The sequence below is a fragment of the Monopterus albus genome, unplaced genomic scaffold (assembly GCF_001952655.1).
Source record: "Monopterus albus unplaced genomic scaffold, M_albus_1.0 scaffold364.1, whole genome shotgun sequence".
NCBI lineage: Eukaryota > Metazoa > Chordata > Actinopteri > Synbranchiformes > Synbranchidae > Monopterus > Monopterus albus.
In genome coordinates this window covers 206,539-233,350 of record NW_018128244.1, presented here as the reverse complement: position 1 = coordinate 233,350, position 26,812 = coordinate 206,539, and the positions used below count along the sequence as shown (strand labels likewise).

The following is a 26,812-nucleotide window of genomic DNA, read 5'->3' as shown; positions in this document are numbered from 1 at the left end:
GCAGCTGATATGAAATATGGGGGCGAGTGTTCAGACCAACTTTGCTTCAAAGCAATATTGATTAGTTACTGTCGACTGAATGTCCACTCTGAGCAGCTGACACGCTGTCATGAAGGTACATCGCAGACAGAACCAGGACCCGCGGACCTGAATTTAGACTAGAATACATAAAGAACAGAGCAGAAGTTTAGTGTCCACCTAAGTGGAAACTGACCTTTTGTTCACCAAACTGTAAAACATTAAAACATGAGCAAGAACACTGCGGAGCAGGTGGTACGGCCGTACAGTGGTATGACTGTGGTATTTTTGCAGGTATAAACATGGTATTCTTAGGTCAAAGGTCAAAGTGTTTATTCGTCATATGCACAGTTAGGAAATGTGTTTCCCTGTACAATGAAATTCTTACTTTACCGTCCACGTCTTAGTGCAGTCTAGTGGTTTTTACAGAACACTGGTGTTATTTCTAGTTATAATGTGGTGGTTCTTGATTGATAACTATGATGGGAGGCGACAGTGATTCAGTGGGTAGAGCAGTCGTCTCCCAACCAGAAGGTTGAAGGTTCGAATCTCGGTGCCACGTGTCGAAGTGTCCTTGGGCAAGACACTGAACCCCCCAGCCTTTGCCCCCGATGGTTAGAGCCATCGGTTGAGTTGGTGCCGCAGATGGCTGACATCGGTTCTGTACCGGAAACAAATTCCTTGTGTGTAACATACTTGGCCAATAAAGGTGATTATCCTTATCCTTATGTGTTTGTTTCTACATATATACTTCAGTGCTGATCAGTTTGCTTTGGGTTCCAGCAGAGAGTCTCTGTGTGATGGATTTAAACAGATGAGTGGACAGGTGGATGTCCAGATCGTTAAAGGACATCAATAGACTATTACCAAAGAGCTGGAACAGGTCTGTAATAACACAATCTTGCGAGAGCAGCTACAGTATATCACACGTTTCCCTCCCACATCATCATTTTGACCCTCTGCTCAGTCTTTGCTTCTGGTTTTACTCTCAACCCCTCCAACACTCCCAGACACCAAACTGGGCAAAGTGTCCTTTCATCACACAGCCGCAGAGCTCCACCGTCCCCTCTCTGTTCACTGCAGAAGAAGAATCCGGCGGTTTGTACATGTGATTGGACCTTTAATGATTCCCTGTTCTGTCCCTCAGGTTTGTCTTCTTCTTGGATCCCTGCAACGTCGACATTGTTCAGAGGAAGATCAAGTCCATGGCTCTCTGTGTTTCTCTGTGTCCCACTGAGGAGCTGCAGACATACGAGGACCTGAAGAGGTTCGCCATGCTCAACGGTGAGGTCACCACGCTGTCACAGGACTTTCACTTAGCTCACCTGAACAGGTGTCCTGTGGACCCACTGAGTCCACTGTCTCGTCTACCGCTGAGAAGATGGACAAGCAGAAGCCGGTGGAAGTTCCTACTGTCACTGGGAGTGATGGGGGGTGTAGTGTGTAAAATACTGTATGTTTAAACGATAACAGTTCACCTGTGAATGTTTGTGTGGGAGTTTTAGTTGGAAAGCAGTGGAAGTGTTAGAGGTGAAAGCTCCATTCAGACAGGATGAACCTCACGGGGGGATGCAGGACTTCATCTACTGCTTCTGGACATGTTAACCCTGGTGAGGCCACAGGATCTGGTCTGTAACAGACCTGGACCTGCAGCAGGACAGAGACCTGAGTGAGGTGAAACAGAGTCAGAACTGGTCGTCCTCCTCCTTAGAGTCCTGAGTGAAAGGTGACTGTACATCCATGGGGACACTGCACACAGGAGCTGCTCACTGCTCATGGGGAAACGGTGACTACATGTGAACTGATACTGGGGGTGTGCGATATATATCGTCTACAATAATTGTTTTAACGGTGTGCCAGCTGGCATTATTGAGTTTGTATAAAGCCAGTCAAAAACACACCTTGGGAGTCCACACATTCGCTGCATCTTGTAGCCGTGTATGATAGACTTCTGCCCATGCGCACTGAGAGTGCACGCAGCATGTACATGGACCTCTGCACCTCAAGTGCTAGTGAAGTTGCCTAAAAATGCATTAGCCAAGTTAAAAATGAATGAACACACAGCACAGAAAGACAAAATACAGACACCAAAAGCCTCACAGTCTACGTTGTTAACTTAATTGCAAGCTGTGGATCATCCTCACTCACACATAGTGTTGGGCTTGTTACTCAAAACATGTAATTATTACTCGTTATTCTTTTCAAAACGTATTACTATTTATTACTCCCTGTCAAAAGTAATTTGTTACACTACCTGTTACATTACATTTGCGTTACACTCCACGGGTTGGTAATATCTTGCTAATTATTTTTTTACCTGGTCCCAAGGACCTTTCTGATCAGTGGTGGCGATGGACAACCTTTCATCCACCACATATTCAGCCACAAGCTTCATTACTACATCGTTACTACATAATATCAGAAACACTTCATAACTGCTCTGACAGAAAAACTGTCTCCTGTGAAAATCTGTGGCACTGGCTCCTGTCATAAACAACATGGCTGCCGGAGGAGCCGTGAGGTCATCTGATCAAATGTCTGCTGCAACAGACAGTGACCAGAGTCAGAAACAGTCGGAGCAGAGTGACACCAGTGATACAGCAGTGTTAATGCTGCCTTTGTTTCAGAGCGTGGACAGGACTGTACACTGGTGCTGAGTCTGCAGACGTGAAATCATCACTGTGACGTGTCGGCCAGCTGCCGAAACCACAGCTGACTGAAACACACACACATCGGCCCTTCTATAGCTGTGAGGACACTCACTGACATTGCATCCCCTGTCCTTACCATGAAGTTAACCGCCACAGCTGCCATTTAAATCCCATCCAGAGTTACGCCCTTGGAATTTAATAGTGGATCTGAGTCTTTTCCTTCTGCTGCATTTTATCAGCTCAGACTGAAACTTGACTTTTGTGTGAAAGTCAAGGACATTGAAAATGTATCTGCTGATCTGAAACATGCTAATAGTAACATACAGGCCTGTATGGGAACCAGTATTAAAACCATCCAGAGAACTCAGCTAGAGGTCGCTGTTCTCTCAGAGCCCTGTGTTTTAGCCTGGATGAGTTCACATGTAGTCTGTCTTCACGACAGCATCACAATGAGCAGTGAGCAGCTCCTGGAGTCAGTGAACCCATAGATGTACAGACAACTGTCACTGGGCCACAGTGTGGAGGACTGGTTTTCACTCACATTGTGACCATTCGCTGCCTAGAAACACACACAAAGGGAGGGAATAACACAAACACCTCAGTACGATACATCACGATGTCACACATGAATCTGAAGTCCAATTGGTCAGTCAGGGGCTGGAGTTCTGTGACTGGTTCAGGAGATAAAAACAGCTGACCTGCCAGCAGGTGAGAGAAATGATGTCAGCTCTGTGGGTGGAGCCTAAGGTGTCCGTGAAGGTGATGATGATTTTTCTGTTTCAGGTTCTGAGCTGTGTTCCTATGAGTTAGCGGCTCATAAATATCCCAGTCTACCTGAGAGGTTCTCCAAATGTCCCAAACTCCCTGTTCCACCCAGGTATGCCCGGCATTTCACCTCAGACATCTGAGTCAGTTTCTTTTTTGTCTCTGACCACTGAGCTCTCTGTCCCGCAGTAAACCGCTGCCGGTGTTTAACCGCTGCACGCCGGTCGACATTTCCTGTTATGGCAAGTTTGCGGAGGCTGTGGTGACGTTTGTGGGTGATAACAGTGTCCTGCACCGACTGATCGCCGGTGTCGCCGCCAGCAAAGAGATAATCATCGGACTGTGTGTGTTCGCTCTGGGTGAGAACAAAGAACCTCATGTCCATCTGTTCATCATCTCAAGTGGCACCACCAGTTTAACCAGTGTGGGATGTTTAGGGGGTGGAGAATACGAAGTCCCTATTGAGCCCACACGGTTCTGATTTCCTTTGTTAGACACACCTTGATATGTTTTTTATTCATGCTGTAGCAGAGATTTGAGCTGATCAGGAAAACTTTCTGTGGCCAGCAGGTGTAAGATGAGTGCTAGTGAACAGCTTCAAGCCTTGTTCACATATAGAAATAATTGTTTATTATGTCTAATAGCACTGATACAAAACCAAGACAGTTCACTTTTGATGAACAGCAGCTGACAGTTTCATCTGATTGCTCTGTTTTACACAATGACACTTGACATGTTTAATCATGTGACTGCTCATGGTGTTTGACCTCTGACCTCTGTCTGTCATCCAGTGCTCTCCATGATCCTCATGGTGATCATTCGCTATATCTCAGCTGTTCTCGTCTGGATCCTCACCTCTCTGGTCATCCTCGGATCCCTCGGTGAGGTCATGTCCTGTCAGTCAAAATACATGCTTTCATTTATCTTTATTAAAATGTGCGGTTCAGTAAAATATATCTGATTTTATCTTCTTCCCGCACCGTGTTTGCTGTGTCAGCGGGGACCAGCGTCCTCTGGTGGCTCTACATTGACCACCGGCTGTACGGGAATAACACCGCCACCTCCAAAGTGACAAAGGACATGAAGGAGGAGGTGCAGGTCAGCAGAGACAGTGGCCAGGCGCTGCTTGTCTATGCTGTCGCCGCCACTGTCTTCACTGTACGTATATCTGCTGTTAAAACACTTATCGCAATTGACCTTCTCTACTGAAGACCTGAGTGAAGTGAAACCAAAGAAGCTGAAGATTGTGTTTGAGATTTAAAACAATCAGCCTTCCCCAGAGGGAAAACTCAGGTGTTGCATTATATAAATAAATGTCAGAAATATAAATAGAAATCCACCTGTCCATTATCTATAGAGCTGGGGTCGGGGGGGGCTGGAGCCAATCCAAGCTGACACTGGGCAAGAGGCGGGGTCCACCCTTGACAGGTCAGCAGTCTGTCACAGGGCTGACATGTAGACATACAACCACACTCACTCCTACGGCCAATTTAGAGTCTCCAGTCAACCTAAGCTACATGTCTTTGGACTGTGGGAGGAAGCTGGAGCACCCAGAGAGAACCCACACAGGGAGAACATGCAGACATATGAAGAGAAATGAAAAGCAAAACTACAAGCCTCAGTCTCAGAGCACCAATGCTCCTTTAAAGCAACAGTACACAACTTGGCAGGTTGGCGACCCCTACACTTGTTGAGTGTAATTCAATTTTAAACCATTGTCATAAACACCAGTTGCACTTTGACTCCTCCTTCTCATAGGCAGTGGTACATGAGCATTTGTGTATAAGACAAAGCTGTTACTGAACTGGGAAAGACAACGTCAGAAGCCAAAGAATCATAACGTAATATTGTAGGATTTTATAGAAATATGACTCTGCATAGTTTATTTATTATGACATCGAGGAGGAACACTAAGAATAACAGCAGATCTTTTTTAGCCTGGTTATACCATTCACATTTGCTTATTAAAGAAAAAACACAGATCTTTTTTAGCCTTACTGAAACACTGCTTGTATTTTCAGATAGTTCACTAAGCTTTTGAATGTGGATGTGTGTAATGGAGTGAAACGTTATTGGCGACACAATATAGGCTCATACTGGACAGTGTAATTTATTATGAGCTATAGCTGCGATGGGTTTGTTAGACCGCAGACTTCAAAGGCTTATTTGGCTTGATGTGACAAAGACGGACCAAACCTTCTGGCCTTTATTAATTTGGGGGGTCAGAGGTGGATGACTTTTTACATCTGGAAAGCTATAAATCTCTGTGAGACAGGGGACGACATCGACAGGGTTACAGCCTGTATTGATGCATTTCATACATACAGTAACATTAGCAGACATGGACACTGCCGTGGTGGCGTTTTCCTGAGAGCAGATCTCTACAGCTCACATCAGGACAGTAGCTATTAACAGTGGCCCTGTCAGGCTTATTTTAGGTCTCAGTGAGTAACAGCCAGTCAGATATTTACTCCTGTCCGGTCACTTGCGCTCTCTTTTTCTCTTCTTCTTGGCTGTGGCGGGGCTCTGGTGATGCTGTAGATCTGGGTGTGTTGTGTTGAGCATGTTTTTACCTGCTTTGGCTGGACAGATCTAAGACATATAAACGCAGGTCTGTGGGACAGATGTCTTCTGACCATACTACATACTGCTATGTCCTGGTGCAGAGCTTGTTCACAATCGCAGTAGGTCACTAGTATCCCATTAAGACGGGAGGACACAGTGCTCTCCATGTGCAGCTGGAACACTGGCATCCTTGCTGACAGCTGACTCTGCTCTGAATGAGATGTGGCTGCCTGCTAAAGAGAGTTAGCTTGGTCTACTGGTGGGTTCTCATAGCTCACATCAAAGCAAATTTCCAAGTGGTCACGTTCTCACCGGAAAAAATATCAAAACTCAATAAAGGCCCAGGGATTTGTCTCTGCATGTGTGAACCCCATAAGAATACTGAGCTAGTGCAAGGCTATGGTGCCGTAAAGCATTGCACATTTTTCATGAAAGGTCTCCAGAACAAATGGTAAATGGTCTTATACTTGTAAGGCTTTTTCTATGCATTGTAGCGCACTCAAAGCGCTTTCACACTATTTGGCCATTCACCCATTAGCACTGCCAAGCACTCACACATTCATGCGTGTCATCACCAGGAGCAACTGGGGGTTCACTGTCTTGCTCAAGGACACTTTGACATGTGGACTGGACAAGCCTGGAATTGAACCCCTAATCTTCCGGTTAGGAGATGACCTCCAAAGGAACAGTGGTCCAAAGTTACATAGTGCAGTAACAGACAGTCCTGGCACGTCGTGGCAATAGCTTCTGGTTAGCTTTGACCTTTTGTTTCAGTTCAGAACCAGGTTTCTTCAGGTCTGAACCTGCCCTCTATGGTTTGTTTCTATTTCAGATCATCTTGCTGCTGCTGATGCTGTTCATGAGGAAACGAGTGGCTCTGACCATCGCTCTCTTCCATGTGGCAGGAAAAGTCTTCATCCACCTCCCCCTCCTCACCCTGCAGCCCTTCGTGACCTTCCTTGCTCTACTGCTGTTCTGGATCTACTGGATCCTGGTCCTGCTGTTCTTGGGAACCACCGGTCAGTTTGAACCGTCAGATACCACCAATTTTTACTAAATATTACCTTTTTGCTCTTAATCTGATGTTCTGCTGTGGCTCTCTCTCCCCTCTGGGTCCTGGTCTGTGTGGTCCTGTAGGGAACCCAGTCCAGAATGAGGAGACGGGGCTGACAGAGTTCAGACTGACGGGTCCTCTTCAGTACCTGACTTGGTATCATGCTGTGGGTCTGGTCTGGATCAGCGAGTTTGTCCTGGCCTGTCAGCAGATGACTGTGGCCGGAGCCGTTGTCACATATTACTTCACTAGGCAAGTCCTCTACACCTGTACACACCTGTAACATAACAGTTACACACCTGTGACATAGCTGGTACACACCTGTAACATAACAGTTACACACCTGTGACATAGCTGGTACACACCTGTAACATAACAGTTACACACCTGTGACATAGCTGGTACACACCTGTAACATAACAGTTACACACCTGTGACATAGCTGGTACACACCTGTAACATAACAGTTACACACCTGTGACATAGCTGGTACACACCTGTAACATAACAGTTACACACCTGTGACATAGCTGGTACACACCTGTAACATAACAGTTACACACCTGTGACATAGCTGGTACACACCTGTAACATAACAGTTACACACCTGTGACATAGCTGGTACACACCTGTAACATAACAGTTACACACCTGTGACATAGCTGGTACACACCTGTAACATAACAGTTACACACCTGTGACATAGCTGGTACACACCTGTAACATAACAGTTACACACCTGTGACATAGCTGGTACACACCTGTAACATAACAGTTACACACCTGTGACATAGCTGGTACACACCTGTAACATAACAGTTACACACCTGTGACATAGCTGGTACACACCTGTAACATAACAGTTACACACCTGTGACATAGCTGGTACACACCTGTAACATAACAGTTACACACCTGTGACATAGCTGGTACACACCTGTAACATAACAGTTACACACCTGTGACATAGCTGGTACACACCTGTAACATAACAGTTACACACCTGTGACATAGCTGGTACACACCTGTAACATAACAGTTACACACCTGTGACATAGCTGGTACACACCTGTAACATAACAGTTACACACCTGTGACATAGCTGGTACACACCTGTAACATAACAGTTACACACCTGTGACATAGCTGGTACACACCTGTAACATAACAGTTACACACCTGTGACATAGCTGGTACACACCTGTAACATAACAGTTACACACCTGTGACATAGCTGGTACACACCTGTAACATAACAGTTACACACCTGTGACATAGCTGGTACACACCTGTAACATAACAGTTACACACCTGTGACATAGCTGGTACACACCTGTAACATAACAGTTACACACCTGTGACATAGCTGGTACACACCTGTAACATAACAGTTACACACCTGTGACATAGCTGGTACACACCTGTAACATAACAGTTACACACCTGTGACATAGCTGGTACACACCTGTAACATAACAGTTACACACCTGTGACATAGCTGGTACACACCTGTAACATAACAGTTACACACCTGTGACATAGCTGGTACACACCTGTAACATAACAGTTACACACCTGTGACATAGCTGGTACACACCTGTAACATAACAGTTACACACCTGTGACATAGCTGGTACACACCTGTAACATAACAGTTACACACCTGTGACATAGCTGGTACACACCTGTAACATAACAGTTACACACCTGTGACATAGCTGGTACACACCTGTAACATAACAGTTACACACCTGTGACATAGCTGGTACACACCTGTAACATAACAGTTACACACCTGTGACATAGCTGGTACACACCTGTAACATAACAGTTACACACCTGTGACATAGCTGGTACACACCTGTAACATAACAGTTACACACCTGTGACATAGCTGGTACACACCTGTAACATAACAGTTACACACCTGTGACATAGCTGGTACACACCTGTAACATAACAGTTACACACCTGTGACATAGCTGGTACACACCTGTAACATAACAGTTACACACCTGTGACATAGCTGGTACACACCTGTAACATAACAGTTACACACCTGTGACATAGCTGGTACACACCTGTAACATAACAGTTACACACCTGTGACATAGCTGGTACACACCTGTAACATAACAGTTACACACCTGTGACATAGCTGGTACACACCTGTAACATAACAGTTACACACCTGTGACATAGCTGGTTGCATTTGGAGAAAGATTCAGCGAGTTCAGAAAGGAAAAAACACTCTGTCCTTCCCTGTCACACCGCTGGACATCGACCCATCCCTGCTGAACATATCCACATTCACAGAGATAAGTCAGCCCAATCTTGAAATTGAACTGGCCGACATAGCGGATAAAGACTCATGGGTATCCAAGTTCAAAAGCCTGACAGCGGATCTTGAAGAAGTCGCCCGTCAGAAGGCCAATCTCGCTAAACAGCACAAATGGAATGATATTGCAAACCTCCCCAAACAAACTTGTTTTTCCATTCTCGACATGTGTGGACATGATAAAGTATGCATTTGGAGTCCTGTCCATCTTTGACTCAACATTATGTGAGCAAGTTTTCTCAAGCATGAGCCTCATAAAGACCAAATATGGCTCCCGCCTCGCAAATGAGAGCCTACAGTCCTGTGTGAAGACCAAAGTCACATCTTCCAGCCCCGACAGGGAAGATCAGCTTCAGAAACAGAAGGCACATTAAACAGGTGAGAACACTAGCATTTAATAGAATATTATTTTTCAGAAAAAAACATTTATTTCAGACCCAAAGCTGATGTAGTTGTTTATTGTATGTTCGGGTCCTTCAGTTGATTGCTGGCCGAGAAAGAAACGCGAAGAGGATGAGAGCACACTGAAATGGACTTGTCAAAAAACGTTACTAATTTACTGTTTTATGTGACATAGCTGGTACACACCTGTAACATAACAGTTACACACCTGTGACATAGCTGGTACACACCTGTAACATAACAGTTACACACCTGTGACATAGCTGGTACACACCTGTAACATAACAGTTACACACCTGTGACATAGCTGGTACACACCTGTAACATAACAGTTACACACCTGTGACATAGCTGGTACACACCTGTAACATAACAGTTACACACCTGTGACATAGCTGGTACACACCTGTAACATAACAGTTACACACCTGTGACATAGCTGGTACACACCTGTGACATAAATGGCAGACACTTTGATAGTAAAGGTTGCCGACCCCTGCTTTAGTTATATAGCATGATATAGTTATATGCTGTTTTTTAATCATGTTTCTAACTCTTCATTCTTTAGGGTCAATATCACGCTGCAGTCCAGCTCAGTCACATGGCTCAGTCGCCTACAATTTAAAACGACCCTTTTGTTTTCATTCCTTTAACATTTAAGGGTTGTTGTAGCTCAGGTTCAGAATCAGAATTTGACTCTGGTACATTCCTTGTGTGTCCGACACACCTGGCCAATAAAGCTGATTCTGATTCTGAGCTATAACAACTCAATTGTTGTAGCTGATAATAATAGTAATTGTGTAATTCTGCATATGGTGAAACTGATATTTTCTGAGACCATTATACTGTGAAAATCTCATACCATTGCAACCCTACTACACACTTGTAACACACCTGGTCGGCTTTGTTCACACACAGTCAGTTTTCAGCCTTGGTGATAAGCTAAGCTAACTAGCTGCTATCTGTAGCTTCGTATTTACATAGAGACACGAGAGTGGGACCAGTGTGAACATGTGACCCGGCACAGAAATCATCCGAATCTACAGACGACTAGAGTTTATCACATGAAGCTGTGCAATAAACTGTTTGTATTTGTGGGTTTACTCAGGGACAAGAACCGACTCCCGGTGACCCCGATCCTGTCCTCAGTCCTGAGGCTGGTCCGGTATCACCTGGGTACCGTCGCTAAAGGGTCCTTCATCATCACACTGGTCAAGATCCCTCGACTCATCCTCATGTACATCCACAACCAGCTGAAAGGAAAGGTAGAAACACCACTGATATACTGACGTGAAGGGGAGACACAATCAGAACAGCAGCTGAAAGCAGAGACATGTTAGAAAGCAGGAAGTCAATGATAGTAATAAAATACAAACACATTAAAGGTGATTAAAGGTAAATATTGGTTTATGCTGCCTGTCAAGGGCACGGCTGTTTAAAAGTGAGTCTGAATGAAAGAAACGATTCTGTTTGAGTTTGAGTCTCAGACTGATCCCCGAGCAGCAGCAGCAGCTAGTGAGCAGAAGTCAGATTTCGTTGTCACCATATTTAATATTTCATCCTCAGGAGAATGCGTGTGCTCGCTGTCTGCTGAAAACCTGTATCTGCTGTCTGTGGTGTTTGGAGAAGTGCCTCAACTATCTCAATCAGGTAAGCCACAGCCCACCGCTCAGCTTTCACTCCTCCTCTTGTTTTCACTGTTATGGTCTCACCTGTGTTTCTATTCCCAGAATGCATATGCAGCCACAGCCATCAACAGCACAAGTTTCTGCACGTCTGCACGTGACGCCTTTGTGATCCTGGTGGAAAACGCTCTGCGCGTCGCCACAATCAATGCTGTCGGAGACTTCGTGCTCTTTCTGGGGAAGGTGAGGCTGAACTACTGTGGGGATCAAGTCCAGATCAAGATTTTTTGTCCCCAGTCCTGAGTCCTGAATCCTTTACCAATGGGTATCTGTAGATGCCGAGTCCAATGTGCTCCTTTTACTTAAGTGTTATTTAACTTTATCTGTGCCTACAGCTGCTTATTACAGTATCTACACACATATATAACATTTAAGATACCTGTTGTTTGTTTCCAAACCACATTTTGCTGAGCAAAGCTGCCTCTGTTGACCTATTTACATTCGCCCTGTCTCTGTGTTTCCTCAGATCCTGATCATGACAACAACCGCATTCGCTGGCGTCCTCCTCCTGAACTACCAGCGGGATTACGCCGAGTGGCTGCTGCCTCTCATCATTGTGTGTCTCTTCTCCTTCCTGGTGGCCCACTGCTTTCTGTCCGTCTTTGAGATCGTGGTGGACGTCCTCTTCCTTTGCTTTGCCGTGGACACCAAGTACAATGACGGCACTCCGGGGAAGGAGTTCTTCATGGATAAAGCTCTGATGGTGAGACAGTGGCACTCTGAACACGTTGACCATTTGTACCAGCAGACCAGGACCAGAACCTGAGTTGGGCCTGGACTGAAGAGAGGCTGATGTTCTTATTTGATCTAAAACTAGTCTGTCAACCACTGTCCCTTTGACGCCATCCCCCTGCTCCTTTTCCACTCCTCTCTGCTCTGCCCACCTCTTTTGCCCCAATTGATCTTCTGTCTTTGTCCCCGCCTGTCTGTGTGCCCTCGCCCCTGCAGGAGTTTGTGGAGAGCAGCCGACGGTTGGAGCGGGTGGTGGAGCGGGTGGTGGAGCGTGGACGGGGCCGGGTGAAGGACGCAGTGTCAGAGGGGGCAGAGATGAAGCCCATGGTGAGTGACAGTGGCAGAGGGTGCATGGCCGGGCAGAAAATCTCACTGAAGGGTTTGGGGGAGGGCTCGGAGGGGACCAGGGGGGAGTGGGAGGATCTTCAGGAGTTCCAAGTGTACTACCTGCTGGTGGGGGTGCTTGTGGACTGGGTGCTGACAGAGCAGAGCAATTTTGTTCTCTGTCTAAGTGAGGACGTCGTCCTCTTCCTCTGTGTCTACCTGCCCACCTCTACCCTCTTCCTGTTTGTCAGCCTACTGCGCATTCCAAGCCCCGCCCCTTTCACCGAATCAGTTGCTGTCACTGCCACGTGCTAGAGAACATGTACTAATGAACACACACTAGCAGATACAGTTCTGTGCATGGTGAATGGATGAACACTGATGCATGCTAACCTTCATCATCATCACAGCTGCTTTTCCTCCACACTGGGGAACAAACTCTTTCTGTTTTCTTACTTTTGTATTTTTGTAACTGAAAAGTTTGTGTTTTTGAAAGTTGTGTTGCAGTTGTGTTTTTCTGTTTGGCCTTAACATCACCGCCGTGCTTTAAGGACTCAGCAAATACCAAAGTCAGGAGGTTCCTCGGGCTTTTGCTCCTCTGATGTTTACATGAACGTTATAGTTTGTGGTTCTGGTCCAAATAGAAACTGCAGACTGAGGTAGCTCCTGTTTGGCCTGTCGCTTTTGAGCAGAAACAGTTTATAACCTCAACACAGCATGTGAAGAAGTCCCCCTTGTGGTCCCGTAGAGGGCACCCTTAAAAATCAGCTTGATCTGAGGCCCTGCTCACTTACCAGTAAATGAATTCAATCAATCAAAACTGAGCTGATCATCAATATTTTCTCTATTTTTTTCTTCCCCGTTGACTGTCATGTAGCATCGAGAGTAACATGAAGAAAGATGCCGTACTGTGTCATCCCATCGGTTCCTTTGGTGTTACTGAGTTGTCACTAACCAACCTAATTTAGACAGATGGCATATTTGAGATCAAACTTCTTGAAAAAGTGACAATCTGACCTCTTTCTGCACCTCATCAGAGACAAGTTAAAAAGTGTGCCTGAGAAACATTTGGATCTTGTTCCCACAAAACAAACAGTCTAATCTCTGGGGGCTTTGACGAAAATGGGTTGTTCATTGCTGTGTGCTGGGTCCTCGCTTCCCCAGAGTGATGTTTTCAGTCATTTCCAGACCTGAGGTCATGTCCTGTGAGTTTTAGCAGCCTGAAATTAAAACCATCCACAATTTGGAATTATCCAGTGTTTTTAGATTAATTATGATTAAATGGACATGCAGCACAACAACTGTGAGATGCAAAACACCACAAAGAATCCCTGGTTTGTGCCTCTTTCAGTCTCGCTCCTATGCAGGAGACATGTCTTGGTTCAGGAGCCCGCTGTCTATCAGTATGTCCATGATGACAGATAAAGCAAAACAGTTACTCTGAAAATATCAACAATAAAAATGTAAAGACCAGAGGGCTATTGCACAAAAGTAGAATTAAGAAATCCAAGATAGCAAGACAAAGCGAGCCTTGACCTAGTCTGCTAACTGCATCCTGGCTTAACACATTTTACGAAGGCTAAGCCGGGCTGAGGAGGTGCAGCTAGGTGAAGCCAGGTCCATGCTGAATGAATGCGCGTTCACAGCTTTCTTCAGCATCCCATCTGGCCGTGCATGCCGCGTGTTAAGTAGAGTCATTAACATGAAAAGACTCTGCCAAACCAGCACAAACCCGGTGCCGGTCGGGTCATTGAGCACATCGATTTAATGAAGTAAATCATGAAAGAAAGCTGTAAATGAAATGTGGCCGATATGGCTCCAGGTCCATGTAGGCTGATGATCAAACAAGACAGTTCCTTGAACTTGGCATTTTAAATAATTAGCTAAAAATAAAACTGAACAAGACTCAAAGTGTTTATTGTCATGTGCACAGTAAGGAAACGCATTTCCCTGTACAATGAAATTCTTATTTTTCTATCTATAATGAATGCCAAACAATACAAGGTGAAATATAAGGTAGATAAATAGTAACGCAAAATCTAAAGGCACTTAAAAACAGCAAGTGGAAACAAATATAATAAAAAATATAAAGAATATAGAAGAATGTAATAAAGAGAGAATGTATGCTACATTGGAGCTGTATGTGCAATAGGCGGCAGTGAATGTGCAATTATATATGTGCAGAAGTGCATGTGCAAACTTGGAATGTAAACAGTACAGGTGGGATTACATGACGTAGTTCCTGATTGTAAACTCCTGCCAGCTGTTAAGGAGTCTGATGGCAGAGGGAAAGAAAGAGTTTTTCAGTCTAGTGGTCCTACATTTCACACTTCTGAACCTCCGGCCAGCAGAAAATCTCACTGAAGGGTTTGGGGGAGGGCTCGGAGGGGACCAGGGGGGAGTGGGAGGATCTTCAGGAGTTCCAAGTGTACTACCTGCTGGTGGGGGTGCTTGTGGACTGGGTGCTGACAGAGCAGAGCAATTTTGTTCTCTGTCTAAGTGAGGACGTCGTCCTCTTCCTCTGTGTCTACCTGCCCACCTCTACCCTCTTCCTGTTTGTCAGCCTACTGCGCATTCCAAGCCCCGCCCCTTTCACCGAATCAGTTGCTGTCACTGCCACGTGCTAGAGAACATGTACTAATGAACACACACTAGCAGATACAGTTCTGTGCATGGTGAATGGATGAACACTGATGCATGCTAACCTTCATCATCATCACAGCTGCTTTTCCTCCACACTGGGGAACAAACTCTTTCTGTTTTCTTACTTTTGTATTTTTGTAACTGAAAAGTTTGTGTTTTTGAAAGTTGTGTTGCAGTTGTGTTTTTCTGTTTGGCCTTAACATCACCGCCGTGCTTTAAGGACTCAGCAAATACCAAAGTCAGGAGGTTCCTCGGGCTTTTGCTCCTCTGATGTTTACATGAACGTTATAGTTTGTGGTTCTGGTCCAAATAGAAACTGCAGACTGAGGTAGCTCCTGTTTGGCCTGTCGCTTTTGAGCAGAAACAGTTTATAACCTCAACACAGCATGTGAAGAAGTCCCCCTTGTGGTCCCGTAGAGGGCACCCTTAAAAATCAGCTTGATCTGAGGCCCTGCTCACTTACCAGTAAATGAATTCAATCAATCAAAACTGAGCTGATCATCAATATTTTCTCTATTTTTTTCTTCCCCGTTGACTGTCATGTAGCATCGAGAGTAACATGAAGAAAGATGCCGTACTGTGTCATCCCATCGGTTCCTTTGGTGTTACTGAGTTGTCACTAACCAACCTAATTTAGACAGATGGCATATTTGAGATCAAACTTCTTGAAAAAGTGACAATCTGACCTCTTTCTGCACCTCATCAGAGACAAGTTAAAAAGTGTGCCTGAGAAACATTTGGATCTTGTTCCCACAAAACAAACAGTCTAATCTCTGGGGGCTTTGACGAAAATGGGTTGTTCATTGCTGTGTGCTGGGTCCTCGCTTCCCCAGAGTGATGTTTTCAGTCATTTCCAGACCTGAGGTCATGTCCTGTGAGTTTTAGCAGCCTGAAATTAAAACCATCCACAATTTGGAATTATCCAGTGTTTTTAGATTAATTATGATTAAATGGACATGCAGCACAACAACTGTGAGATGCAAAACACCACAAAGAATCCCTGGTTTGTGCCTCTTTCAGTCTCGCTCCTATGCAGGAGACATGTCTTGGTTCAGGAGCCCGCTGTCTATCAGTATGTCCATGATGACAGATAAAGCAAAACAGTTACTCTGAAAATATCAACAATAAAAATGTAAAGACCAGAGGGCTATTGCACAAAAGTAGAATTAAGAAATCCAAGATAGCAAGACAAAGCGAGCCTTGACCTAGTCTGCTAACTGCATCCTGGCTTAACACATTTTACGAAGGCTAAGCCGGGCTGAGGAGGTGCAGCTAGGTGAAGCCAGGTCCATGCTGAATGAATGCGCGTTCACAGCTTTCTTCAGCATCCCATCTGGCCGTGCATGCCGCGTGTTAAGTAGAGTCATTAACATGAAAAGACTCTGCCAAACCAGCACAAACCCGGTGCCGGTCGGGTCATTGAGCACATCGATTTAATGAAGTAAATCATGAAAGAAAGCTGTAAATGAAATGTGGCCGATATGGCTCCAGGTCCATGTAGGCTGATGATCAAACAAGACAGTTCCTTGAACTTGGCATTTTAAATAATTAGCTAAAAATAAAACTGAACAAGACTCAAAGTGTTTATTGTCATGTGCACAGTAAGGAAACGCATTTCCCTGTACAATGAAATTCTTATTTTTCTATCTATAATGAATGCCAAACAATACAAGGTGAAATATAAGGTAGATAAATAGTAACGCAAAATCTAAAGGCACTTAAAAACAGCAAGTGGAAACAAATATAATAAAAAATATAAAGAATATAGAAGAATGTAATAAAGAGAGAATGTATGCTACATTGGAGCTGTATGTGCAATAGGCGGCAGTGAATGTGCAATTATATATGTGCAGAAGTGCATGTGCAAACTTGGAATGTAAACAGTACAGGTGGGATTACATGACGTAGTTCCTGATTGTAAACTCCTGTTAGCAGTTTAGGAGTCTAATGGCAGTTGGAAAGAAAGAGTTTTTTCAGTCTAGAGGTCCTGCATTTCACACTTTTGAACCTCCGGTCGCAGGGTGGGGGTCTGAACAGTCCGTGCTGGGGGTGGGTGGGGTCTTTGAGGATGGAGGCAGCTTTCCTAGATGATTGAACCTTGTTTTATCATTGCAAGCACAGTCTTTATGTATTCAGCATAGCTAGTATGAGTAACGTATTATCATGTCAGCTTTAAGGGTTTTGGTGCTCAGTGACAGCACTTCCACCGTTTTGTGGAATGACCCATATAAGATATATGACAATAATAAGAACAACAGTCTTCATGAACACAATTAGTACCAATGACCATCATGTTTTACAGATTAATTGTAAAAGAATTTATTGGTTTCTGATCAGAGTGACCACTGACAGAGCCAATAAGGCACCAGGATCAATCAAGCCTGGCTGTTAGCCTGGTCTGGAGCAGGCTAGCTGCACAGAATAACTCTCCATAGTAACTTATTCCATGCAGCTGAGTCAGGACTAAATTCACCTGCAGTACCTGGAAAAGTCCGGCCTAATCTCTTATCTTGGCTTTGTGCAGTACCCCCCCGGTCTTTGGTGTGGCGCTGAACTCATGACCTCAGTGTCCAGCCCTGCTCCCTGTCTCACTGGTGTTCAGCCACCTGAATACCCATGATGCTCTGCTCTCACCTTCATATCCCTGATAACCACCTGTCCTTCTCCATCCTGTTCATTTGATCAGCATGATGAACTGTGGAACTGTTAACCATGTGGACTCGTTTCCTGTTTCAGGCTCCGGGGACGAGTTCAGCTTGACCAAAATCAGCCAATGGGACTTCTTTAAAATAAGAGACATTCCAAATGTTTATTTTTACCAACGTGTAACATGTTTACTATGGTTTCACTCCAGGGAAAACGATATTTTAATAAGAAACTGTAAAAAGGTAACAATGTAATGAAGCACTTTATATAGAAGCGCTGCAGATTTTAAACCGGCTGATGCATTTTTTTCATAGTGATGTCGTTTTTGATAAAACTAAAGCGTCTGCCCTTAATCTCTTCTAACTTCAGTTCTTTACATCGAAGCCACTTTTTCTTTTATCATTGTTTTTGCTCTGGACATGACCTGAGCATCATGATGCAAACGCCTCACCTGGACTCCACGTTGGATTAGGAGCGCTGTGATGTCATTGGAGGGGCGGAGTCTACGGACAGGTGGAACCTCCACATCCAGCTGTCTTCTGTTGGTCAGCTGATCAGGTTTTTTCTGTGTATGAGAGACTGAACTGATGCACTGCGAGCACATCGATCAATACATCTGATTGATTAGGGATTTATAACTAAGTATCTATCAGATCTGACTCCTCTGATTTAACACAGTTTGACTCATTCTGCTGAATCCTGGCCCGAAAACAGATGTTCAGAGGTCTTTCACTGATCCACAGACCAGGGGTTGGACAAACACCCAGCATGATTTAAATAGAAACTTAACTGACTCAGTGAAATCACTACAAATCAATACAACATCATTTAGGCATGTGAGTTTTAGATAAAACCCGTCAAGGAATTCTCCCATGCTGCTTGAAGTACTCGCATATTTTACTTGGGTAGAAGTACCACACTGTAGAACTACTCAAAGTAAAAGTCCCACAGATGTACTTAAAGTACCCAAAGTAAAAGTATTCACTATGCAGAATGGCACAGTCCATATTAATGCCTTTTACTGGATGATACAGTAATTTGTCCAAGTTGAATTGAAGGTAAAATTCATTTTTGGTACTGAATAAGTAAGTACAGTATCCTTGCTGCTTCTTATGGCCTTTGTCCTTATGTGGTTAGAACTGACTGATTGATTGATTGTTCTGCAGTGATTTTACTTCCTGTGTTGACGTTCTCCTGTGAGGAGGCGGACACTCCGCTGTCTGCGTGAAACGCCAACATTACATTGTGTCATTTCCACAAAACTTCTAAAAAAAAAACTTGAAGAGTTTAAAATGCTGCACAACAGCTGCAGAGTCTTAATGCCAAATGCGTTTTCAGCTTTGTTAAGCTCATCTCATATGTTTAATAAGCCACTAATCTTCCAAGATTCATTAAAACAAATGAATCAAACTGTCTCATCATGTCTGAGACGTTTACTCAGATGACGCTCACATGTTAAACTCGGCAGAGTCATCGGCACAGCTTCAGAAATCAGAACTAATATCAGATGTGATGTTGCAGTGATGTGTTGCTCGCATTGCTCGTGGTGTGACCTCAGTTTCTATCAGAGGTCACTGACCGTTCATCCATACAGGGCAGCAGAGTCACGGTGATGCCAAATGATGCGATCGGCCGGATCACAATGTTTGATCTGTGACATAAATGACTGACAGATTGTCTTTATCTCCACATGCCTGGATCAAAATCACTCGTTCCCATTAAAATCCAGAGAAGAATAAGGTGGAAGGCCTGTGGGTGGAACGTCCTGTTGAGGCGACCACGGCTGCGGTCAGACAGTCAGCAATAACACAAAATGTATCATGTGACCACATCACCAACAACAAGAAGTCTTCCTTATTCTGTTTTCTCAGCATGTTCTAGGTTGAACACATCAACAACTCGACTGTTGGAGGTTTAATGTTCAGTTACTGGCCAAGTGTCCAGCAAGACAACTGAATGAGCATCCTGAGCAAAAAAGGTCGTCTCACTGGTGGGATCAGTTTGTGTGACCTAATGGTCCTGAATGTAGAACATGGTATGCAGTTGAAAGCTCAGAGAAAAGCCAGTAACTCGACATTTGAGTTGTTCTGTCATGTCTGGGCAGCACTTTCAGGAACAGGACATCAGCAAACCGTGAACACAGTGCTGCAGTGACAGCTTTTGGTGCTGTGTTGCTTGTCCCGGTTGCCCCACCTGTTGCCTTGTTGCCCTGCAGGTTGAGCTGTATGTCAGGCTGAGTCCAAATGTCCACCCTCCAGTCTTAAGCCTAGATAAGAACCCAGATTTATTTTCCAACAGTGTTCTTTAGGCAATGTAGAGTCAGCGTCGCATTTGAATGAGCTTTGTGTCAAATGAAAGTCGTGCAGCCCAGAAATCACGTTCCAGCTCAGACCCGGTCTGTCTTTCATGTATTTCCACTCAGCTGAGTCAGATTTAAGCTTCAGATTTTCCTAAAATTGATTATTGTTATTGATCTGGTAACCATTTCCAGAGTCCTTAAAGATTCTTCTGACTTTGTGGTTTAAAAAAATCCTTTGCTGCAACACTGAGATTTCTATGCCTCCATGCTACGGCCAAAGGCATTATGTTTTTGGGTTGTCTGTCCAACCCATTCTTGTGAATGCAATATGTCAGGAACGTGTCTCGAGAATTTCTTGCAATTTGGCACAAATGTCCACTTGGACTCAAGGATGAACTGATTAGATTTTGGGAAACAAAGGTCAAAGTCAGTGACCTGACATCTGTCACATTCCTGTGAATTTGACTGATTGGTGGAGGCATACGACCATGAAGCATTCGTTCTAGTTAACCTGTTTCCCATTTCAACTCAAGTTGCCTAACCAGAGGTTCAACCTGAACTCTTCTGATTACAACGTTATCCAAATTATTTGACTGTTATTATATTGTACGTGTGAGCTTGTATGTCAAAGGTCTCGTGGACTTCCAGAGTCTCCCCGGGATCCCGATTCTACCAGACTTTAGCCAGGAAGTTGCCTGTCATCCGATATGGATGTGGCATTCTCAGTTTGTGCAAGCATTGTTCCTTGAGGAGATTGAGACCTTTCTGTCGCTTGAGCTCTGACTGGTGCTGTGCTAATCACCTCATGTTCATGCAGTGGTCTAATGGCACCAACTGGTGAATCAGCTCTACCTGCTCTTTATCTCCTTCACCCACTCAGCTTAGATTCACACAGCAGGATGGGGTGGAAAACAAAGATATTTTTGGACCGATGTCTGGAAATCCACTTAAAATTTGAGCTACATTTGGATGGAAACTTGGCTTCTGAAATCCCAACTCCATTTCCAGGGCTGGCATTAGCTCATCCTGGTGCAGTCCAAAGGTCTGACATTTGGATTCAGCTGCAGCTGGTGGTTTCAGGGGCTGGGATGTTTTTGTCACCAACCTGCTGATGTGCTGGTGATGAACATTGTTCTGGCTGCAGTTGTAAACTGTATTTTATTTTTCTCTCCTGAGTTGTAACAGGTGCAGCTAATGTGTTTGTGTGACCGTTTTCAGTCTGCAACTGTTTCCATTAGCCAAACACCTCCTTCACTACAACAATAAACCAGTCAGAGTTTCTGCAGCACAAAGACATAGTGAAAAGCTTTTCATCCAAACATCTGGCCTAAAGGCCAGTGTGAGAGCTGTTTAAAAAGATCAAGCCCACGTTATTGTGGAGGACATCTCTTCATGTTGTTGTGTGCAGAACCTCCAGACTTCACTCTGACATTTTGCTTTGAAGTGTAAAGAGCATGTATGTTATAAAGCTGTTGACATCATGGTCACGGGACTCAGCGGTCCGAGCATGTGGTCCAGTTGCACTAGACGGAGTTCTTTCAACACTGGCTTTAGTTTAAAGTAGCTGTAAAGAATTTTAGATGAACAGTGCTTGTAGCTGAGATATTAACACACATTTATTCATATTTAGACATCCTGAAAAAAAAAAACTAGAAGGGCAGTGAATGGAAATATTTAAATGAGCTTTTCCACCCATTTATGCACATTTAGTTTGGCTCATGACACCGCTGTCGCCAGCAGATTAACCTGCTGACTGCAGGAGCTGAAGAGTTTCATTCCAACATCATCATCATTCCATAAATATGACCCAGCTGGTGAAAGAGGAGGGCTACAAATTGTACTTATTTTCATCATTATTTTTATTAAAAATGTCCGTCTTAGTTTCTGAGACCAGTGGAAGGTCTTCAGTTGTCATTATGTCAGGAATACAAATATACTTCATTTACTATGATTGAAAACTGAGTATAGCACCAAGGCAATAAAAAAGTTATACAAATAGGTTTTAACAGGATTAAAGCAAAATGAAACAATATTGTAATCTCAAACAGACTAAACAAATGAAACTGTAGAGTATAAGAAGGAGTAATGTCAAATGAATAAAAACAAAACTCAGTAAGTAAAACAAACGTATTTTACCGGTGTAACATTTCTCTGAAAATGTTCCTAGGAAGTTTCTTGGAAATAATTTTAACTTTGTACTAATTATAAGAGGAAAACTGAAAATTGAGTTCCATTTAAATTATTGACTTGTTAAAGGAAACTTTATTGAATTTTCTGGTGCTACAGCAGCTCCTCGTACATCATCTACTGTATAAGGCTGAACATAGAACTTAGCTGTAAATGTACATAAATGTGTTTTATTATAGCCTATATGTGCACGTTACTACGGTTTAGGAGTGCTAACGGGACACTGTTTAGTCATTTAAACTAGCTAACATTATTATCCTGTTTTGTAAATTGAGGTATATTGTGTTGTTTTGTGAAATGTATTTATATCTTTCCAGTGTTGACTCAACCAGTCCTGCGTGTTCTTTTATGAACACCAGCTTACATTGTTAGCATTTTGATCAAGAGGCATTTTAACTCTTTACTCCAAATGGGTCATATATTAGCTAGCTAACGTCAGCTTTATCAGTTATCTTAGCTAGATATAGAGAATGTGAAGGTACATCACTCCGTGTTGAATGTTGGTAAGCAGGTGTGATAGAGTGAAAAATGGTGCATTTTTCCAAAATTCAACACGGGGTGACAACTTCACGTTCTCTGTAGACAGTCACAGCTGCCATTAGTGGGTGTTAATATTTAGTAACAACTAATCACTAGGTAAGAACTAGTTTTAATTTTGTGATAAAACTCCACTTTAACTCCACGTTTGAACCACGATACAATTACAAACAACTGCCGCAAACAATTGTAGTTTAGCTGGGTCAGAATTTTATCATTAACTTCAGCGTCAGTTGTTGTGGTTGATATGAAGGTTCTTGATTATCAAGATGAACTAGATTACAAATATTTATCAAGTCTTGTCAAGTTCATACTGTTCTACATTTTAGAACTATTCTTTTCAGAAGGGACTGGAACATCCTGCAAGAATTAGGCGGAAGACATTTTTAAGAAGCTAAAAATTAACCAACAAATCTCCTGCAGCTGCTGGGTGTAAGCATTAGTCCCAAAAATACAAAGACTGTTGGAATGAATCTTTTCAGCTCCTCCAGTAATCTGCTTCAGTCAGCACATCCAGCCAATCAGACGGTGTTGGGTGAATATGTGAGCTCTGGATTAGGGACACGCCAGTCAGTCTTTATTTTTGATGTGATATTGTCATAATGAATTGATATGATCACTGACTAGATCAGAAGGGATCAGTGAGCCTCTGATCACTGAGCCACTTCAAGCACCAGGTGACTGAACTTTTTTTTACATCTCACTCACCTGTTCCAGGTGTGTACGGGAGATGACATCACAGCTGACGATAGCTCTTCTTGTCCTTGTTTCTGTCATTGGGCAACTGTTAGTTTCCTGTGCAGAGAAACAAACCTTTAAAAAACCCAAAACGATCTTTAAAAAGGCTAATTTGCAAATATAGCTTCAATTCTGTTAGCACCTAGCATCTTATTAGCATTTAGTATGCTAACACAGGCCTTAGAGCTTATTAGAGAGTCCCAACAGTCATTTTCTTTCAGTCATAAACCTGAAAGATATCTTTCATGTCCAACAGCTGTGAGGGTCTGCGTGACAGAAACTTCTTCCCCCGTCCACAAGGGTCCGCCCTGAATTTAGGATGGTGATCCTACAAATGTGCTACTTGCAAATCCATTTGAATTAATTTGAATAAAAGTGAGTAAGATTTTATTTGTTTAAATGCAATTTTCTGAAATAGTAACACCCTGTGAGTATGTATCCATTCATTTCTTCTCTGAGCTGTGAATTTTAAAATGTTTTAACAAAAATATTAATATTGATCGATTGGGGCGTCCTTAATTTTACATTCACTTGTCATTTTTCTAACAAATCTTTGATCATCATGCTCACTGCATTTTAAATAAGCCACCTTCAATGTGAAGTCTGTTTTGCAGCTTCTTTAAGCCTGGATTGGAGCTGATGAAGGGCCGACGTTTTAAAGAAAGTGACCCAGATGCATGTCCATGTTTTTCAGCTCTGTATCACAGCTTCCTCTCCATAGGGTGTGAATAATCTGCCATTAGATTCACAGGACTAAAACTGGTTTCTTTCAGATGTGACTGTGTAAACAGGAGGTGACCAAGCAAAAAGTAGAATTAAGATGTAGGCCAACACGAGTTGATCTGTCAGGTGTAACACTAGTGTTTAGGTTTCCTCTGCGGTAAAAAATTGTAACATTCAAGAACCTTTTCTTTGGGGTTTTATATTTATCATTTCTTATGTATATTTGTTTTTTAAGAAAAATAATAAAATACTACATTTCAATCTGTGATTTTATTTTTTGAACATTCATTTGAATCCATAAACAAAGTATTGTTACAAAGTAACAAGGAAGTGGTTTTACTGTTCAGTATTAGTGATTTTTTTTTTTTTTTGGACCTGATCTGAGTCTTTTAATACTGCGACTCTGCTGACGCTGAGTCCAATCAGACACTTAAATTTACCTAAAAGGTACCCACTAAATATCATGTCAGAGCTGCCTTCATCTCTGTCATGATTTTATTTGGATGTTTTCTCTGAAGGTGCTTGAAGCTTTAAGCAGTTTGGTGTCCACCTCAAGTGCTACCAAAATTCAACAAATTTTCATAGAAAATAGTTCAACTGAACCATTACAAATGTTTATAAACATTTAAAACTGAGCCCTGCGTGACTGGGAAGATCAGGAATCAAACTACCAACCTTTCAATTGGAAGATGACTGATCTACCTCCTGAGCCACAGTTGTATGAGACCAAAAGGTTTACTGATGACTTATGGTGTTTTTCTTGCTTCCTGGCAGGATGTAGGTAGCACCTCTGTTAGCGAGCTGAACAGCTGAACCTTTTTCATCACCATCTGAGCATCAGCTGGGACAAAACGCTCAGTCACACCATTAGCGTGAAGCTAACGGTGGTTTCTGGCTAAACAAAGATTTTAGACAAAATGACCAAAATCAAGCTATCAGATACAAATCTTCTGAGGGTGAAGACAGACAGTAAGAATATTTACTAAACCTGTCACAAATCACCATCAGATGTGCAAAGTACTGCAGCACCACAATTTTTCAATTTTGTGGCATATTTACCAACACTGATGATGTAAATGGGCAGAGCCACAGCTGTGTTAGTTTGACTAGCTACACCTACACTTGTGATCTGATGCCTGTGCTACAATGTGTGGACCGAGAGGAAGCGTAGAAAGTCTTAAGTTTACAGCCACTGAACTTTAATACATTTGAAGAAATCAACAAAAATATTTTGGAACTGCAGTCACATAGTGTCCTGCCAGTCAAATGATCTTTTACAGTATATCTCTTTGCTTCATAATAAAATATAAAAGATAATTTAAGAGTGGTTATTCACTCATCTGTCATGAGTGGATTAAGGAAAATTCCACCACATTCTCAACTTTATGTTGAGGCAAAATATCTTCAGCATTTAAACTTTTGTTCATGAGTTCATTTTGTTCAATCTGACAAAAATATCACTTATGTTTACATCCTATCAAACACATGTCCCTTGTTAACAAACAAGATTAAGAATCTGCAATTTTGCCAGCAGCTCTGTGAGTCCATATAAATGCTGAGGCGAAGATGCTAAACATGCTAACTTTTGTTCATTTGTAACCACAAACTACAATGAATGCTGATGAGGATATAAATATATTTACAAGCTCTTATAAACCAAACCAGCAAAAACATTATTATAAACCAAAGGATTACACAACTTTGTTTTACAAATCATGCTCTAGATGATGAATATGTTTATTATGGTCAGAATCCATGATTATGCCAGTCTTTAGATATTTTGCGCAATATGCTGGTGTCACTAGGGGAAATGTCAGAAGGTCAGCAAGGTCTGTGACATTTATTCTCTGAAAAATATGGTTATCTGCACAAGACGTAAACTCAAAACATGGCACTCTTAAAAAAGTCACCCTTATGGTGGCACTACAGATAGATATATAAACAGGTAGATGACAGAAAACAATGAAATTTGTTTGGCATAATCCATTCCAGGTAACAGTATTCCAATTCCAATGTCACTAGAACATCCAATGCTAAGTTGTCAAGGTAATATTAGGAATAAAATATTTATATAAACTACTTGGAAAATCTTAGATTACCAAATTGTTCAGAGACAACATCTGGAGAACATGAAGGTTTGTAAAAAATGGAATGAGATATTTCAGTCTGGTCCAGTTGTTTCTACAGACGGGGCATGTGGATCACTAGTTAGTACGCATCTCCCAACAATTTAAACATGATGGGCCAAAGCTAAATCAAGTCACTCCCTGTGTGTTATAAAAATTCAGTTATTAGACAGATTTTTACTATTTAATGTGTTTTAAACTTTCAGAACAGAGCCATGTGAGAAACTGGCTGAAGGATGTTTTCTGTCTTTCTTGTGAAACTCTGTGTACTGTGATATACTCAATTACAGACTGTTCCAGACAAAGTGAGACACAACCGTCAACTGTAGGATAAGTATGTGTCCCAGTATGATTAGCATCTAAGTCATGTTATCAGGGT

The 26,812-nt window shown here is 42.9% G+C and overlaps 1 protein-coding gene across 3 annotated transcripts in view; it reads left to right on the top strand.

Moving 5' to 3' along the window:
- Window positions 1-24,555, top strand: part of slc44a1b (solute carrier family 44 member 1b) — a 31,104-nt gene extending 6,549 nt beyond the window's left edge. For 2 of the 3 annotated variants that reach the window (XM_020585399.1, XM_020585400.1), the window contains exons 4-16: window positions 1,166-1,302; window positions 3,453-3,546; window positions 3,624-3,793; window positions 4,226-4,315; window positions 4,432-4,592; window positions 6,832-7,018; window positions 7,137-7,305; window positions 10,902-11,058; window positions 11,360-11,443; window positions 11,524-11,661; window positions 11,945-12,181; window positions 12,427-12,537; window positions 17,914-24,554. In XM_020585399.1, the coding sequence (XP_020441055.1) occupies window positions 1,166-1,302; window positions 3,453-3,546; window positions 3,624-3,793; window positions 4,226-4,315; window positions 4,432-4,592; window positions 6,832-7,018; window positions 7,137-7,305; window positions 10,902-11,058; window positions 11,360-11,443; window positions 11,524-11,661; window positions 11,945-12,181; window positions 12,427-12,537; window positions 17,914-17,937 (1,759 nt within the window). In that variant the 3' untranslated portion in view covers window positions 17,938-24,554. Of the gene's footprint in view, window positions 1-713; window positions 902-1,165; window positions 1,303-3,452; window positions 3,547-3,623; window positions 3,794-4,225; window positions 4,316-4,431; window positions 4,593-6,831; window positions 7,019-7,136; window positions 7,306-10,901; window positions 11,059-11,359; window positions 11,444-11,523; window positions 11,662-11,944; window positions 12,182-12,426; window positions 12,538-17,913 lie in introns of those variants that run through there. The other variant, XM_020585401.1, reaches the window with a different exon arrangement.
- Window positions 24,556-26,812: the final 2,257 nt, after the last annotated feature.